The sequence below is a fragment of the Lepidochelys olivacea genome, assembly GCF_965140295.1.
Source record: "Lepidochelys olivacea isolate rLepOli2 genome assembly, chromosome: 2".
Classification (NCBI taxonomy): Eukaryota; Metazoa; Chordata; order Testudines; family Cheloniidae; genus Lepidochelys; species Lepidochelys olivacea.
The window spans coordinates 49221937-49237825 of NC_140412.1; the positions used below are offsets into that span (position 1 = coordinate 49221937).

A 15889-nucleotide genomic window follows, 5' to 3' on the forward strand; every position below is an offset into this window, starting at 1 on the left:
ATTTCCCAGGGTCACTACCCTTGATATCAGCAGATCTTTGATTGCGTGAGCTACTTGCATCACAGCAGCCCCCACAGTAGATTTGCCCACTCCAAATTGATTCCCAACTGACTGGTAGCTGTCTGGCGTTGCAAGCTTCCACAGGGCTATCGCCACTCGCTTCTCAACTGTGAGGGCTGCTCTCATCTTGGTATTCATGCGCTTCAGGGCAGGGGAAAGCAAGTCACAAAGTTCCATGAAAGTGCCCTTACGCATGCGAAAGTTTCGCAGCCACTGGGAATCGTCCCAGACCTGCAACACTATGCGGTCCCACCAGTCTGTGCTTGTTTCCCGAGCCCAGAATCGGCGTTCCACAGCATGAACCTGCCCCATTAGCATCATGATGCATGCATTGTCAGGGCCCATGCTTTCAGAGAAATCTGTGTCCATGTCCTGATCACTCACGGGACCGCGCTGACGTCGCCTCCTCGCCCGGTATCGCGTTGCCATGTTCTGGTGCTGCATATACTGCTGGATAATGCGTGTGGTGGTTAATGTGCTCCTAATTGCCAAAATGAGCTCAGCGGCCTCCATGCTTGCCTTGGTATGGCGTCCGCACAGAAAAAAGGCGCGGAACGATTGTCTGCCGTTGCTCTGACGGAGGGAGGGGCGACTGACGACACGGCTTACAGGGTTGGCTTCAGGGAGCTAAAATCAACAAAGGGTGTGCCTGTACATCAAGGAGTATTTCAGGCAGGACTGCACGGAGGGTTCCAATAAGAAATGGTGCACCTAAGTTATCGTTGTTATTGGAACAAGGAGGTTAGCCTGGCCTCTGATTGATACATGGCTAGATTTAGCTCGCTGCACCTTCTCTGTGAGTGACTGCAGTGTGATCTAGACAGGGGAGGAGGCAAATGAGTACAAAACAAATCTGGTCTATTTCTTGTTCTGACCCACTCCATCTATCTTTTACATCTTTGGCTGGCAGCAGACGGTGCAGAAGGACTGCATGCCATCCACATCTCATGGCTGCTCGGCAGAAGATGGTACAGTACGACTGCTAGCCATCTTCATCTCTTGCCTGCCTGGCATAAGATGGTACAATACGACTGCTAGCAATCCTCATCTCTTGCCTGCCTGGCAGAAAATGGTACAGTACGACTGCTAGCAGTCCGTATCGCCTGCCCGCTCACCATAAGACGGTTCAATAGGACTGCAGGACTAAAGAGAATGACCTGGTCAAGTCACTCCAAATTTAGTCCCTGCGCCCATGTCTGCCCAGGCGCTCCCAGCTGACGTGGCCAGGAGCACCTCGGACACGACGAGGACGACTACCAATCGTATTGCACCGTCTGCTGCCAGAATTCAATGGGTTGCTGCTACTGTGCAGCAAAGCCGTACCGCATCTGCCAGCACCCAGGAGACATAGGGTGACGGTTACCTGAGCTGGCTCCATGCTTGCCGTGGTATGGCGTCTGCACAGGTAACTCATGAAAAAAGGCACGAAACGATTGTCTGCCCTTGCTTTCACGGAGGGAGGGAGGGAGGGAACGGGGGCCTGACGACATGTACCCAGAACCACCCGCGACAATGTTTTAGCCCCATCAGAGTGCTCCATTGTGAGTGCTCTGGACAGCACTCTCAGATGCCCGATTGTTTGCCATTGCTCTGACGCTGGGAGGGGCGCTTACAGGGTTGGCTTCAGGGAGCTAAAATCAACAAAGGGGGTGGCTTTACATCAAGGAGTATTTCAGGCAGGACTTCACGGAGGGTTCCAATAAGAAATGGTGCACCTAAGTTATTGTCCTTATTGGAACAAGAAGGTTAGCCTGGCCTCTGATTGATACATGGCTAGATTTACCTCGCTGCACCTTCTCTGTAAGTGACTGCAGTGTGATCTAGAAGAATGAGTCCCCTAGACAGTGGAGGGGGGAAGCAAATGAGTACAAAACAAATCTGGTCTATTTCTTGTTTTGATCCACTCCATCTATCTTTTACATCTTTGGCTGGCAGCAGATGGTGCAGAAGGACTGCATGCCATCCACATCTCATGGCTGCTCGGCAGAAGATGGTACAGTACGACTGCTAGCAGTCCGTATCGCCTGCCCGCTCACCATAAGACGGTTCAATAGGACTGACTGCAGGACTACACGACCTCACAGAGGCGACCAGGAGCACCTCAGACATGACGATGACGGCTACCAGTCGTACTGTACCGTCTGCTGCCACAAGGCAAGGGGTTGCTGCTACTGTGTAGCAATGCCGTACCGCGTCTGCCAGCACCCAGGAGACATAGGGTGACGGTTACCTGAACGGGCTCCATGCTTGCCGTGGTATGGCGTCTGCACAGGTAACTCAGGAAAAAAGGCGCGAAATGATTGTCTGCCCTTGCTTTCACGGGGGGAGGGAGGGAACGGGGCCCTGACAATATGTACCCAGAACCACCCGCGACAATGTTTTAGCCCCATCAGGCATTGGGATCTCAACCCAGAATTCCAATGGGCAGCGGAGACTGCGGGAACTGTGGGATAGCTACCCACAGTGCAATGCTCTGGAAGTCGACGCTTGCCTCGGTACTGTGGAAGCGCTCCGCCGAGTTAATGCACTTAGAGCATTTTCTGTGGGGACACACACACTCGAATATATAAAACCGATTTCTAAAAAACCGACTTCTATAAATTCGACCTAATTTCGTAGTGTAGACATACCCAAAGTGTAATTGTAAATGAGCAATCATTGAACCGGTGTGTTCCTGGGGAGAGCCAACTGTGCTTGGTCTTATGCTATTTGACATAGTTATCAATGACCTGGAAGAAAAAATTACTACTGATAAAATTTGCAGATGACATAAAAATTGGGAGAGTGGGAAAGAATGAGGACAGGCCACTAATACAGAGTACTCTGGATCGCTTGGTAAGTGGGGAGTAAACAAGTAATATATATTTTAATACTGCCAAATGTAAATGTATACATCTAGGAACAAAGAATATAGACCATATTTACAGGATGAGGGACTCTATTCTGGGAAGCACTGACTGAAAAAGATTTGTGGGCTCTGGTGGATAATCAGCTGAACACGCGCTCCTGTGGCTAAAAGGGTTAATGTGATCCTTGGATGAATAAACAGGAGAATCACAAGTAGGAGTAGAGAGATTATTTTAGCTCTATATTGGCACTGGAATACTGAGTCCAGCTCTGATGTCCACAATTCAAGAAGGATGTTGATAAATTGAAGAGGGTTCAGAGAAGAGCCATGAAAGTGATTAAATGTTTAGAAAGCCTCCACTATAGTGATAAACACAAGGAGCTCAATTATTTAGCTTAACAACAAGAAGATTAAGTGTTGACTTGATTAAAGCCTTTAAGTACCTACATGGTGAATAAATATTTAAACTATGGGCTCTTCAGTCTAGCAGACAAAGGTATAACACAATTCAATGGCTGGAAGTTGAAGCTAGATAAATTCAGACTGGAAATATGGCACACATTTTTAATAGTGAGGGTAATTAACCACTGGAACAATTTATCACAGGTCGTGATGGATTCTCCAACAGCAGCAATTTTTAAATCAAGATAGGCTTTAAACATTATTTTGGGGAAGTGCTATGGCTGTGCTACACAGAAGGTCAGATCACATGATCACAATCGTCCCATCTCGCCTTGGAAACTATGAAACCATGAAAACTAAGGTTGCACAGCCAATCTTAATTTTCACATTTTCTAATTTTTTTGAATGCTTGACTCTGCAACCATAACATTTTACTAGTGTTTTTGGATGGAATTTAAAAAAAAAAAACCAAACACCCTAAACTAAAAAGAACACAACAAAAATTCTTTCATGTGGAATCATATTAAGCTCCATGTCAGTTCACCAGTTGGGTTCAGACCTGTAGATCAATAGCAGACCTCTACTGCTTGAGCTAAAGGAATAAACAGCTGCTTACTACTACATGGACCGATACACACAGTTTGCCTGAGGGTTTCCCAGGTATTTGCTAATAGCAAGGAAATGTATGACTCAGGACTCTTGGTTCAGTTCAAGGATCTGTAGGGCATTGCATCTAGTATTATAGAGCCTTCCTCCCATGTGCTCCACCCTGTTCTTCCCAGCAGAAGGCATGATGGTGATGTGGAAAGGAGGGCATGTCAATAGAGGAAGGGAAGGAGCATGGCAGAGTAGAACTCCATTACAGCCAAATTTTAAGACATTAGGTGCATAAGGGACCTTATGCCAGCAGCATATGTTAAAATGACCCTTTTAATTTAAGGAGGGTGTGGGTGACTGAGAATCAAGGAATGGTGTGATCAGCTCCCTGTCATCCTCCATTACACCTAAGCTCCGTCCAGGTTCAGTGAGAATCAAGCTCGAGATGATTTACAGTGTACAGTAAACAATATTTCAGTAGTTTTTGACTAGTCTTTTGTAAAAATTAAATTAATGTATACTTTTGCTGTAGCCTACATAGTTTGGAGAGTCTTCCTATGAAGATTGTGGATAGATTTTCAAGAAGATACTAATTTAGACAGCCAAATGAGGTATATGAAAAAAATCAAATCAACATTCTGTATCAAGTACCTGTATCAAACTTAGACTAACATTTTGACACTTCTTTTCTGCTCACAAACTTTATCATCCTCCTCAGGAATCTTATGAATGTAAGAGACTTTTATTGTTAATGAATTATCCTGGATAAACTGCCGTACATACTTAAATCTCCTATTTAGCAAGAGCTGAACTAATCTTGGGGAAAAAAAGTAAGCAGGTAAATATATTTTATTGTTTCTGTAACATATTTAAAACTAACCATAACAACAAAAAAATAACACTTTTAGAATTCAACTTACCATAGCAATAAAGCGCCCAATGAAACAGAAATATGAAAGATGATCTGGATTAATCGTTGATGCTGGATTTATCTGCAGACAGTAGTTGCTCTTGCCAGCATACTCAAATAGACAGTACATAGGGTTTAGAACTTCATGGGAAAGCAAGAAAAACCATTCTCTAAACAAAACAAAACACAGAGATAATCCATAACAAATACAGATTTTTATCACAGCTTCCTACAAATGGATGAGCAAAATAGTTTAAACATGGGTAAACCAACAAAAATATTGTTCACACAACTGTGAAAGAAAGAACATGATACATGGCATTGTATATGTACTACAAAAAAAAAAGCAATAAAAAAATTAAGTCTAGAAAGTCAAGTTCTCAAAAGGTAGGAAATGTCAGAATTAAAGTTCCTGTGCAGCCTTAACTCAGCTCACTTCTGAGTCTGCATTATGATATAATCTTTAACTATATGACTACATATTATATTTTTTTCCCCACAGGACCGTTGCCTCAATCAGCGCACAGGATAGACAGTGTTCATCAAATGAGCAAGTATTCAATACTTCATTTTTCCTCATCATTCAACGTGTGGCCCCATGCCTTATTTACTGCACACCATTCACACCCTATGCTGAAGAGGAATAAGACACGCACTTTGCCTGTGAGTTTCACAGCTATTGAGACTCAGGAAACCTCAGTTGTATTCCATGCTTTAGAAGGGTGTGTAGGGTTACAGACCTTTTTGCCCGTCCCTTCTGTTCCTTTCTGCCCTGCTCCTATCAACTCCCAGCCTGTTGCTCTAATTCCTCTGCTCCTAATCTCCATGCATTTAAGTAGTGCTGCTTCTTCTTCTTCCTCCTCCTCCATATTGCCTGAATATATGCAGCAAGTGGAGCACTGAGAGCACAAGCAAAACACATTCTGTTCTCATTTAAGGGTCCTGGCATCATAGTAGCACCCAGCTGTCAGGACAAGGAATTGCAGGGAAAGGAGAGGTTACTCACCTTGTGCAGTAACTAGAGTTCTTTTAAAATATGTGTCTGTGGTTGTTCCACTTTAGGGACACGTGCCCCTGGGCCTCTGATTAGAGATTTTTAGTAGCAGTGCCCGTTCTGGTCACACACGCGCCCTGCACATCCTTGTGCCCTGTACCAAGTCTATATAGGGCTACAAGGGCAAACTGCCCTCAGTTCCTTCTCTACCGCAAAACCCACAGAGGCAGTTCTGAAGCAGGGGAGGAGGGTGGGTTGCAGAGCACCCACAGGGATACACATCTCAAAGAACTCCAGTTACTGCACAAGTTGAATCACTGCTCCTTGTTTGAGTAGTGTCCCTGTGGGTACTCCACTTTAGGTGACTTCTTAGCAGTAACCCTTTAAGGAGGTGGGAGTTTTGGAACAGAGTCTATCACTGAAGAAAGAACTGCATTGCCTACTGCATCTGATCTTGCAGCATAAATTAGGGCATAGTGGTCAGAAAATGTGTGCACAAAGGACCATGTTGCTGCCCTGCAGATTTCAGTAACTGGAACGTCTTTGAATATAGATACAGATATAGCAGTAGAGTATCCAGTCACTCTTAGGAGATATGTAACGTCAGTGAAACCATAGTAGGCAATAATATTCAGAGAGCTACTTAAAAAGACTGAGGGAGATAGGTTTAAAGGAGTGCTTATCTGCGGTAGAAACAACGTCTAGGGGTTTTCCTAAATGGTCTTGTCCTGTCCAAATAAAAGGTTAAGACCCTCTTAACATCTAGTATATGAAAAGCAGTCATTTGTGAAAACTGATGTGGCTTTGGAAAAATAAACAAAAGGTGAATAGTTTGGCTGACGTAAATTTCAGAGTACACTCTAGCTAAGAACTTAGGATGAAGTCATAAAGACACTTTCTCCTTGGAGAACAAAGTAAAGGGAAGATCTGCCATTTAGAGCCCTTTAAGCAGAAGTGATTGTCCCCAAGAAGGCCATCTTCATAGACAGAAGTAGCAGTGAACACATAACTAATGGCTTAGACAGTTGTTCTGTGAGATAGTTAAGACCCAGGTTAAGATCCCAAAGCCACATAGGGGGTATACAATCTGCGGTAAAATCCTTCTAGGAATCTTGTTGTCATCAGATAAGAACCAAAAAAAAAAGGGTCAGAAAAAAAACGGGTCAGACCAAAGGTCCATCTAGCCCAGCATCCTGTTTTCCAACAGTGGCCAATGTCAGGAGCTCCAGAGGGAATGAACAGAACAGGTAATCATCAAGTGATCCATCCCCTGTTGCCCATTCCCAGCTTCTGGCAAACAGAGGTTAGGGACACCATCCTTGCCCATCCTGGCTAATAGCCATTAATGAACCTATCCTCAATGAATTTATCTAGTTCTTTTTTGAACCATGTTGTAGACTTGACTTTCACAACATCCTCTGGCAAAGAGTTCCAGGGGTTGACTGTGCATTGTGTGAAGAAATACTTCCTTTTGTTTGTTTTAAACCTGATGCCTACTAATTTCATTTGGTGGCCCCTAGTTCTTGTGTTATGAGAAGGAGTAAACAACACTTCCTTATTTACTTTCTCCACACTGGTCATGATTTTATAGATCTCTATTGTATCGCCCCTTAGTCGTCTATTTTCCATGATGAAAAGTCCCAATTTTATTAATCTCTCCTCATATGAAAGCAGTTCCATAGCCCTAATCATTTTTGTTGCTCTTTTCTGAACCTTTTCCAATTCCAATACATCTTTTTTGAGATGGGGTGACCACATCTGCACAGAGTATTCAAGATGTGGGCATACCATAGATTTATATAGAGGCAATATGATATTTTCTGTTACCTAGCTATATTATCTATCCCTTTCTAATGAGCAAACACCAAGAAATATTCTACTGGCACACAGAAAGCTGTTATTGCCACTAAAGAAACCCTAATAGAAATCATAGAAAAGCCTGAATTTTTCAATTCCAACAGGTAATCCAAGACTGAGGAAAGAGATGACTGGATCGGAGAAAGGGCGCCAGTTACACCAAAGGTTATATCGTCCTCAGAACATAAGAACGGCCATACTGGGTCAGACCAAAGGTCCATCCAGGCCAGTATCCTGTCCACCTACAGAGTCAATGTCAGATGCCCCAGAGGGAGTAAACTTTACAGGTAATGATCAAATGATCTCTCTCCTGCCATCCTTCTCTACCCTCTGACAAACAGAGGTTAGGGACACCATTCCTTATTTCATTTCTGAAGGTATGTTTACTAGATTCCTTTCTGTTATTTAACAGTATCTCTTGTACTTCTCATGAATATGTTGTGTCTATTCCAGAGAACCATTCAGAACTAAACTTGTAGTTATAGGACATTCAGATTGGGGTGAAGCATTTGATACACATCCTGAGAGAACAATCGAGATCTGATCGGAGCCGCCATGGAGGACAAGAGGTGAGTTTAATGAGGTAAGGTTTAATGTCAAGTTGGTGCAATCAATCTCACTTTGGCTTGGTCCTTTCTAATCTTGATAAAGACCTTAAAGAGCAATGGAGCTGGAGAATATGCATAGAAGAGATCCCTTGTCCATATAATGAGGAAAGCATCTCCTAGAGATTAGGGATCAAGCCCACCTCAGGACCAAAACTTCCTGCAGTTTGTGTTGGTTGCTGTGGCAAAAAGGTCGATCTCTGGAAATCCCCAAGTTCTGAATATTTTGTTGAGGACTCAGGAATCCAACTCCCATTTATAGTTTAGGGAGAGATGTCTGCTCAGGTCATCTGCCATGGTGTTTTGTCCATCTAGGAGGTAAGAAGCTAAGATGACTATCTGATTAGCTATGCACCAGTTCCAAAGCTTTATCACTTCAGTGCAATGAGGTGAAAAGCGCTCCACCACCACGACAGATATAATACATGTACGCTATGTTATTTGTCATGATCTTGATGGACTTGTTTTTGAGTAGGAGAAAAAAGTGGAGGCAAGCATTTCTGACTGCACTTAATTCCAACAGTTTGATGTGCCAGTGCTGTTCCTCTTGTGACCATTTGCCTTGGACTGTGAGAGGACCTAAACATGCTCCCCATCCCAGGAGGGAAGCATCCTTTGTTAATATGACTGTATGGGGATTCTGTTAAAATGACTGTAGGATTCCTGCACAAACTTTAGATGGATTAATTCACCAGGTGAGTGACTGTAGGACCAGACTGGGTAAAATACCTGCTTGTTGAGACTATTTACTGGGTAGATAAACAATCCTGAGCCACCTCTGGAGACATTGAAGATACAACCTGGTGTTTTGTGTCACAAAAATGCAGCTCAGTCCTCAAGTTCCAGAAGCTGCAGACATGTCCTTGCTGGAACTTGAGGACTGAGCCGCACCTTTTGTATAAGGTTCTTCAGACGAATGAACCTGTCAAGAGGGAAATAAGTTCTGCCCATTATCAAATCCAGAAGCATTCCTATGAAGAAAATTTGTTGTATAGGGATCAAGATTGATTTCTCAAGAATTATCTGCAGGGCTAGACTTTGAAATAGTGAAGCTGTTGTTTGAACTGCCAACCATACTCCCAAAATGACTGCCCTTGAAGAGCCAGACGTCCAGGTACGGAAAGAGAGTTATTCCCAGACAACAGAGGCAGGTAGCTATGACCACCATGATTTCTGAGAATACCCTTGGGGCAGATGACAAGCCGAAAGGTAGGACCCAGTACCGATAACATTTGTGATTAAAATTGAAACAAAAATCTTTTGTGAGAAGGCTGAAGTCAGCATCTTTGAGGTTGAGGGTTGCAAACCAGTCTCCTAATTCCAGGGAGGATATTGTAGCTCAGAGACACCATCTTGAATTTCAGATATCTGACATGCTTGTTCAGTTGTCTGAGAGCTAGCATCAGCATCCAACCCGTTTTCCCTGAATATCATAAAAAAACTTGTATAGATATTTTTCCCCTGTAATGTAGTGGGACTGGCCATATGACTCTTAGATTTAGGAATGACGAGATCTCCTGTGTCAGCAATTGCTCATGAGAGGGGTCCTGTGAGAAAAGGTTTGGCACAAGCGGAACAGTGCGTAGTGTACATACCGTCATCCGCAACAGGTACAAGTACCAAGTTTGTCTGGGCCATGTGGGGGCTATCAAGATGACTTTGGCCTTGTTGGTTCTTATTTTGTATATAACCCTCGACGGTAAGGGGAACAGGGGAAATGTTTATAGCAGAGATGCATCCCGTTTGAGGAAGAAGGCATCGCCCAGTGATCGGAAACCCAACCCTGCTCTCGAGCAGAATTATGGGCATTTGTAATTCTGGGATCTTGTGAAGAGGTCTATGGATGGGTGACCCCAGTGTTTGAATATGTTCTGTAGGCCTTTGTTGTTTAGGTCCCACTTGTGGTTCTGAGAGAATTCTCTGCTCAGCATATCCACTGTAGTATTCAGACATCCTGGGAGATATGAGGCCGACATGTTGACATTGTGCCAGATATACCAGTTCCATAGTTTCATGGCTTTGGCACATAGGGAGTGTGATCTTGCTCCTCCCTGCCAGTTTATATAAAACATGCAGATAATGTTGCCCATCATTACCCTTATGGTCTCATTCCTGATCAAGGGCAGGATGTACAAGCACACATCGTGAACCACACTCAGTTCCAGAATGTTTATATGTAAATATGTCTCGGAAGGAGACTGTCTGCCCTGAACTGTGTGGTGCTGTAGGTAAGCACCCCCTCACCCCCCAACCTATCAAGGATGCGTCTGATGTGACTATGATTGAAGGCTAAGTCTGTGTGAACGGGACTCCCAAACACACGTTGTGGGGTTGGATCCACCAGTGTAGAGTGCCTGACTTTGAGCGGCATGGTGAGGCGCTTGTTTAGGCTGTGTCTGTGTGGAATGTAGCTGGCGCTTAGCCAACCTTGGATGCAGAACATTTGAAGTCATGCATGTTGTACCACGAATGTGGTTGCTGCCATATGGCCAAATAGTTGGAGGCAGGTCCATGCTCATATGCATGCGCTGTTCAGTACAGTGGAGATCAGACTGACTATAGTGACAACTCTGTCCAGCGGTAGTGATGTTTTGGCCTCCAGAGCATCGAGATGGGCCCCAATGATGTTTAGTTTCTGCACCGGTATCAGTACTGATTTTTGTATGTTTAGCTGTAATCCCAGTTGCGAAAAAAGGGTGATTTTCTTGTAAGTAATGTCTAAGGTATCTGCCCAGGTGGATGCTTTTAGTAGGAAATGGTTCAAGTAGGTAATCATCAATCCCTGCTTGTGGACGTGTGCCACCAGTACGTCAAGAATTTTAGAAAACACCTGTGGTGCTGTCAAAGTCCAAAAGGTAGAGCTTTGTATTGATATGTTCTGTCCCCACAGTAAATCTGAGGAACCTCCTGTGAGTGGGATATATGGTGAAAATAGGCATCTTAGAGGTTGAGGGCCAAGAATCAGTCCCTCTGTTCCTGTGCTGGTGGTATTGTTGCTAATGTGACCATCCTGCACTGTTGGACCCTTACAAATTTGTTGAGTTTTCTGAGGTCTAGAATAGGTCTTCATCCTCCATTTTCTGGGTTAAGTAGTAGTAGGAATAAAAGCCTTTCCCTCTGTGTTAGGATGGTACCAGTTCCTTAGCGCCCAGACACAGAAGGTGGGTTACTTCTTGCTGTAAAAGTTGTTCATAAGAGGGGTCCCTGAAGTGGGATGGAGAGGGAGGGTGGTGAGGTGGGATGGAGGTTAATGGTATCAAATAGCCTGGGTAGATTATTTCTTGAACCCATTTGACTGTGGTGATGGATTTCCAAGCTGAATAGAAAGGGATCAAACGGTGTCCAAAAAGGGGATGGTCAATGATGGTGTCAGCACTGAGGAATGAGGGAGGTCTCTTGGGTTCTTGACCGAACCCTCAAACTTCTTGTTTTGCTGATGGCTGTTGAGATGCCAATGATTGAGCTGGAGGAGGTGAACACCTTGAAAGTCTCCGTCTGCTTGTGTGTGTCATACTGCCTCTGTTGTTGGACGTATGGGGCAGACCTTGTACACTGAGTGGGATAGTATTTACCCTGTTTTTTCTTGATGCAGGAGTGTATATCCCAAGAGAGCGAAGGGTCACCGAGAGTCCTTCAGTGTGTTGAAGGGACTCATCAGTCTTTGCTGCAAATAGCTTCTGGCCATCAAAGGAGAGGTCCTCCCATAGTGGATTGCACCTCCCTAGGGAAGCCAGACAGGTGAAGCCATGAAGCACTGTATGTAACTATGGCTGTGGAGCGTGCTGCTGTGTCTGCTGCATCTAAAGACACCTGTAAGGTGGTTCTAGCTTGGAGATAGCCCTCTGAGATGATGGCTTTAATTTCGTTCCTTATGTTCTCTGGTTTGTGGTCATTAAAGTCTGTCAATTTGAAATAATTAGTGTGGTGGTATTTCGCCCACAGTGCGGCATAAGTGGCAATACAAAATTGCAGAATGGCTGATGAATAGGCCTTCCCAAAAATCTCTAACCATTTCCACTCTTTGTCATATGGGGCGTATCTGGGTTGGTGTTCTCTGCCTTATTGATTGACGGCATCTCTTCTTCACTGTCTTGGCAGTGGGAGGCAGAGACGAAGAGGTCTCCTATGAAATCTTGACAGGATCCAGGATAGCCTCATTAATAGGGAGAGCTACCCTAGAGGGTCCCGCAGAGGCTAAAATGCCTACAAGCCTACGTGTCCTTTCCTGTACCTCTTCTGACTGGATATCTAGAGCTACAGCCACCTCCTCAACAAGTCTTCATGAGCTCTAAAATCATTATGAAGGGGAGAAGTAGATTCAATCACTACTGCCTCATCAAGTGACAATGAAGAAGAGGCCAAAGATTGTTGAGAAGTTCCCTCCTCCAATGCCTCTACAAGGGAATCCTAAGCATGCAGCTCTGCCTGCACTGTACAGAGCCTGGTACCAGAGGAAGGAAGATGGTGACCTTCCTGCAGATACTCCAGGTGTCTGGCTGAGGTAGAAGTGCAAGAAAGGAGCAGAGAGGTTTGGGAAGTCCTAAAGAGTAGAGGATGGTCACTGGTATGGAGGTTGGACCCAGTATTGCATAGGCCCCTTGCTCTAAGGACGCTGAGACCGTGGATGGTACCACTGCTGGCAGGTACCCCACTGGGGCTAGTGGGCAGGGGTCAGCAACGTGTCCATACATGGACACAAGTGTCCGTGGTAAAAATTTTGAGGTCCGTGGTAATTTTTCAAAAAACTGAATGACTGAATGACAACTCCCCCCACCCATGTCCATCACTAAGTATGGAAATTTTGTCAAATGTCCGTTGCACAACATGGTGGTGCTGACCTCTACTGGTGGCATGCTCAGGTCAAGACACAACAGATCCGACTTCTGAGTCCAGTGCAAAGTCTGTTTCCTCCGACCACGGGGGGAGCTGAATGTGTCAGTACCAGGGACAGAGGTTCCAACCGTGGTGAAGAGGGCATCAGTGAAATCATTGCTGCCTTACCTCTGGGTGCAATCCTACAAAAAGGTGCTGCAAGAGTGGAAGTGGCTGGTACCAAGTAGTGCTCTGGGGCTGGGTCCAACCTCCATACCAGTGACCATCCTCTACTCTTTAGGGTTTCCCAAACCTCTCTGCTCCTTTCTTGCACTTCTACATCAGCCAGACACCTGGAGCATCTGCAGGAAAGTCACCATCTTCCTTCCTCTGGTACCAGGCCCATAGGAGTACATGGTTCCAATACTGTTACTATACAAGGCTCTTGAATCACAGGAGAAGTTGGTACCAAGTTAAGCAACTCTCTGGCTGCCTTGAAAGCCACAGGTGTCAATGTCACCGGAAAGGGCTCCTTGAGCCTGCAATAGTGAAAGGTATGCCAATTCTTCAGGGTTTGGTCCTAATAGACCCTTCCTGGGTTCCAGAGTCAGCAGTCCCTCCTGGCTCACAGACTGCTTGAAGGGGTGTGACTTTTTTGAGTGCCCCGAGGCCTTTTGAACACTCAGTGCCTTCTTTTTAGAAGGTCTTGGTACCAAGTTTTTAGCAGACTTATGCAGTCTGTTAGGCACCAGCGACAAAGTTCAGCCTGAGGACGCTGTCAGAACAGGAAGAGAACTCCTAACAGACTCAGAATTGCTTGGTACCCATTTGAAGCAGGAGGGTTCCGATGGCAGAAGAACCACAGACACCATGAGCAAGTACTTGAGTCTGGCAGCCCTGTCGTTTTTCAAGCAGGGTTGAACCCTCTACAAATGTGACATCTGTCACTAACATGCACCTCTCCCAGACACTTAAGGAGCTGTGGTGTGGGTCACTCACTGTCATAGATCGGTAACATGAATGACAGGCCTTGAATCCAGGAGAACAGGGTATCAGTCCGGTAACGAGCCCAGTACCCAACCGAGACACCAGTAACCCTACACTAAAAAGGTACTATACTTAACGTAATCCTATAACTAACTCTTCAGATATACTATAAGAGACTAAAAACTAATGCTACAGGTACTATTTACACTAAGGAATGGAAGATATGAACAAAGAAAGATGGCAGCTCCAACCACCACCGTCATTGGTACTAGGAAACAACTGAGTGGAGTCAGGGGCAGAGTGGTCCCCTTTATGGCTGCATGAAATGTCATGAAGCAAAAGAGAATGCTCACGATGCCCTGACAAGTACTGCTAAGGAAAAAATCTCCAACAACTGTGCACGAGATGCACACGCCCACCTACAGTAGAAAGGACGTGTAATCACTCAAAGAAGAACTCTGTTTTGCTCTTCTTATCCTCTTCCTTATCCCTGGAATGGGAAGCTCTCGTTATTGGCAGTGCGGTTGTTGGTATGTCAGTCAAGGAGAAAATTTTGGGAATCGCAGTTTTGGTACCGTCTTCCCCTTGGAAGCTATCAGTGACTGTGATCTCACTGACAACAGGGCATTGACAGATATGAAGGGTCCCCATACGGGGGATAGGGAAGTGTCTCTATACTCAGGTCTGAAGCCAGTTTTAAAGCTTGCTCCATCATTAATAGCCTATACTCAATATCCTTGTTTTTATGGGCTCATCCCTTTAAAAAAGAGTGGATTTTACACTTGCTGGGAACGTGAGAGTCTTCCAGGCAACAAGTTATTTATTGGAGGGAGGGATAGCTCAGTGGTTTGAGCATTGGCCTGCTAACCCTAGGGTTCTGAGTTCAATCTTTGAGGGGGCCATTTAGGGATCTGGGGCAAAAATTGGGGATTGGTCCTGCTTTGAGCAGGGGGTTGGACTAGATGATCTCCTGAGGTCCCTTTCAACCCTGATATTCTATGAGGGCAGCAACTATGCTGTAAGAAGCTTTGGGCCAGGTATGAAATCATTCTAAGTCAAGTCACAGTGCTAGTCACTAAAAGGGACTGCTTCTCGACAAGAGAAGTACCTGTTAAATCCTGATGAGGCCATCATCCCTGACAAGAAAAAGTTTTTCAAGCCCTCATTAGTGGAAAAAGAAAACCGAGAGAGAGAGAGAGAGAGAGAGAGAGAGTGTGTGTGTGTGTGTATGGTTTTTGTTGTTGTTGTTAGAAAAGGAAAGGGGAACACATGTTCCAATTATAAGGTACTAAACCTACTACTACTCGGAACTCACTACAAAGCTAAAACACTAATACAAGGGGGAAAACAGATACACAGTAAACAGGCATGCAGTAGACTCCATCTCTGGCCAAAGGCAGTTGAGAAGGAATTGAGGGCGATTTGCTCACATAGCCCTATAAAGTTTCAATCCAGAACATGAGGATGTGTAGGGCACATGTGCAGGCACTGCTACCAAAAATCTGCGATCAAAGGTGCACATGTGCTCCTCAGACGGAACACCCGTGAGGACACTAATCAAAGTAGTCACCCTGCTTGGCCCCTCAGAATGTTGGAAGAATTTTCCTGCCAGCCTCTAACAAACCTCTACAGAACACGTGCAAACTGCAATTTTTAGAGGCTTATAACTGAGCCTTATTTGGGTTGACTTTCAGAGAGACCGTAAAAACCTCTTGGGTCTCAGGCCGACTTACTGAAAGTGGCTAAAAAGGTTACCTAGGTCACAACAATAGAATATGCAAAGTGAGTGGGCCTCTTTCCACAAGTTACAACCCTAT

At 44.9% G+C, this 15889-nt stretch overlaps 1 protein-coding gene across 4 annotated transcripts in view; it reads right to left on the reverse strand.

Annotated features, from left to right (window-relative positions):
- The window catches only part of WWP1 (WW domain containing E3 ubiquitin protein ligase 1), a 177767-nt gene that overhangs the window by 34834 nt on the left and 127044 nt on the right, over window positions 1-15889 (reverse strand). For all 4 annotated transcript variants that reach the window (XM_084621234.1, XM_084621235.1, XM_084621233.1 and 1 more), the window contains one exon: window positions 4828-4987. In XM_084621234.1, the coding sequence (XP_084477360.1) occupies window positions 4828-4987 (160 nt within the window). The remainder of the gene's footprint in view (window positions 1-4827; window positions 4988-15889) is intronic.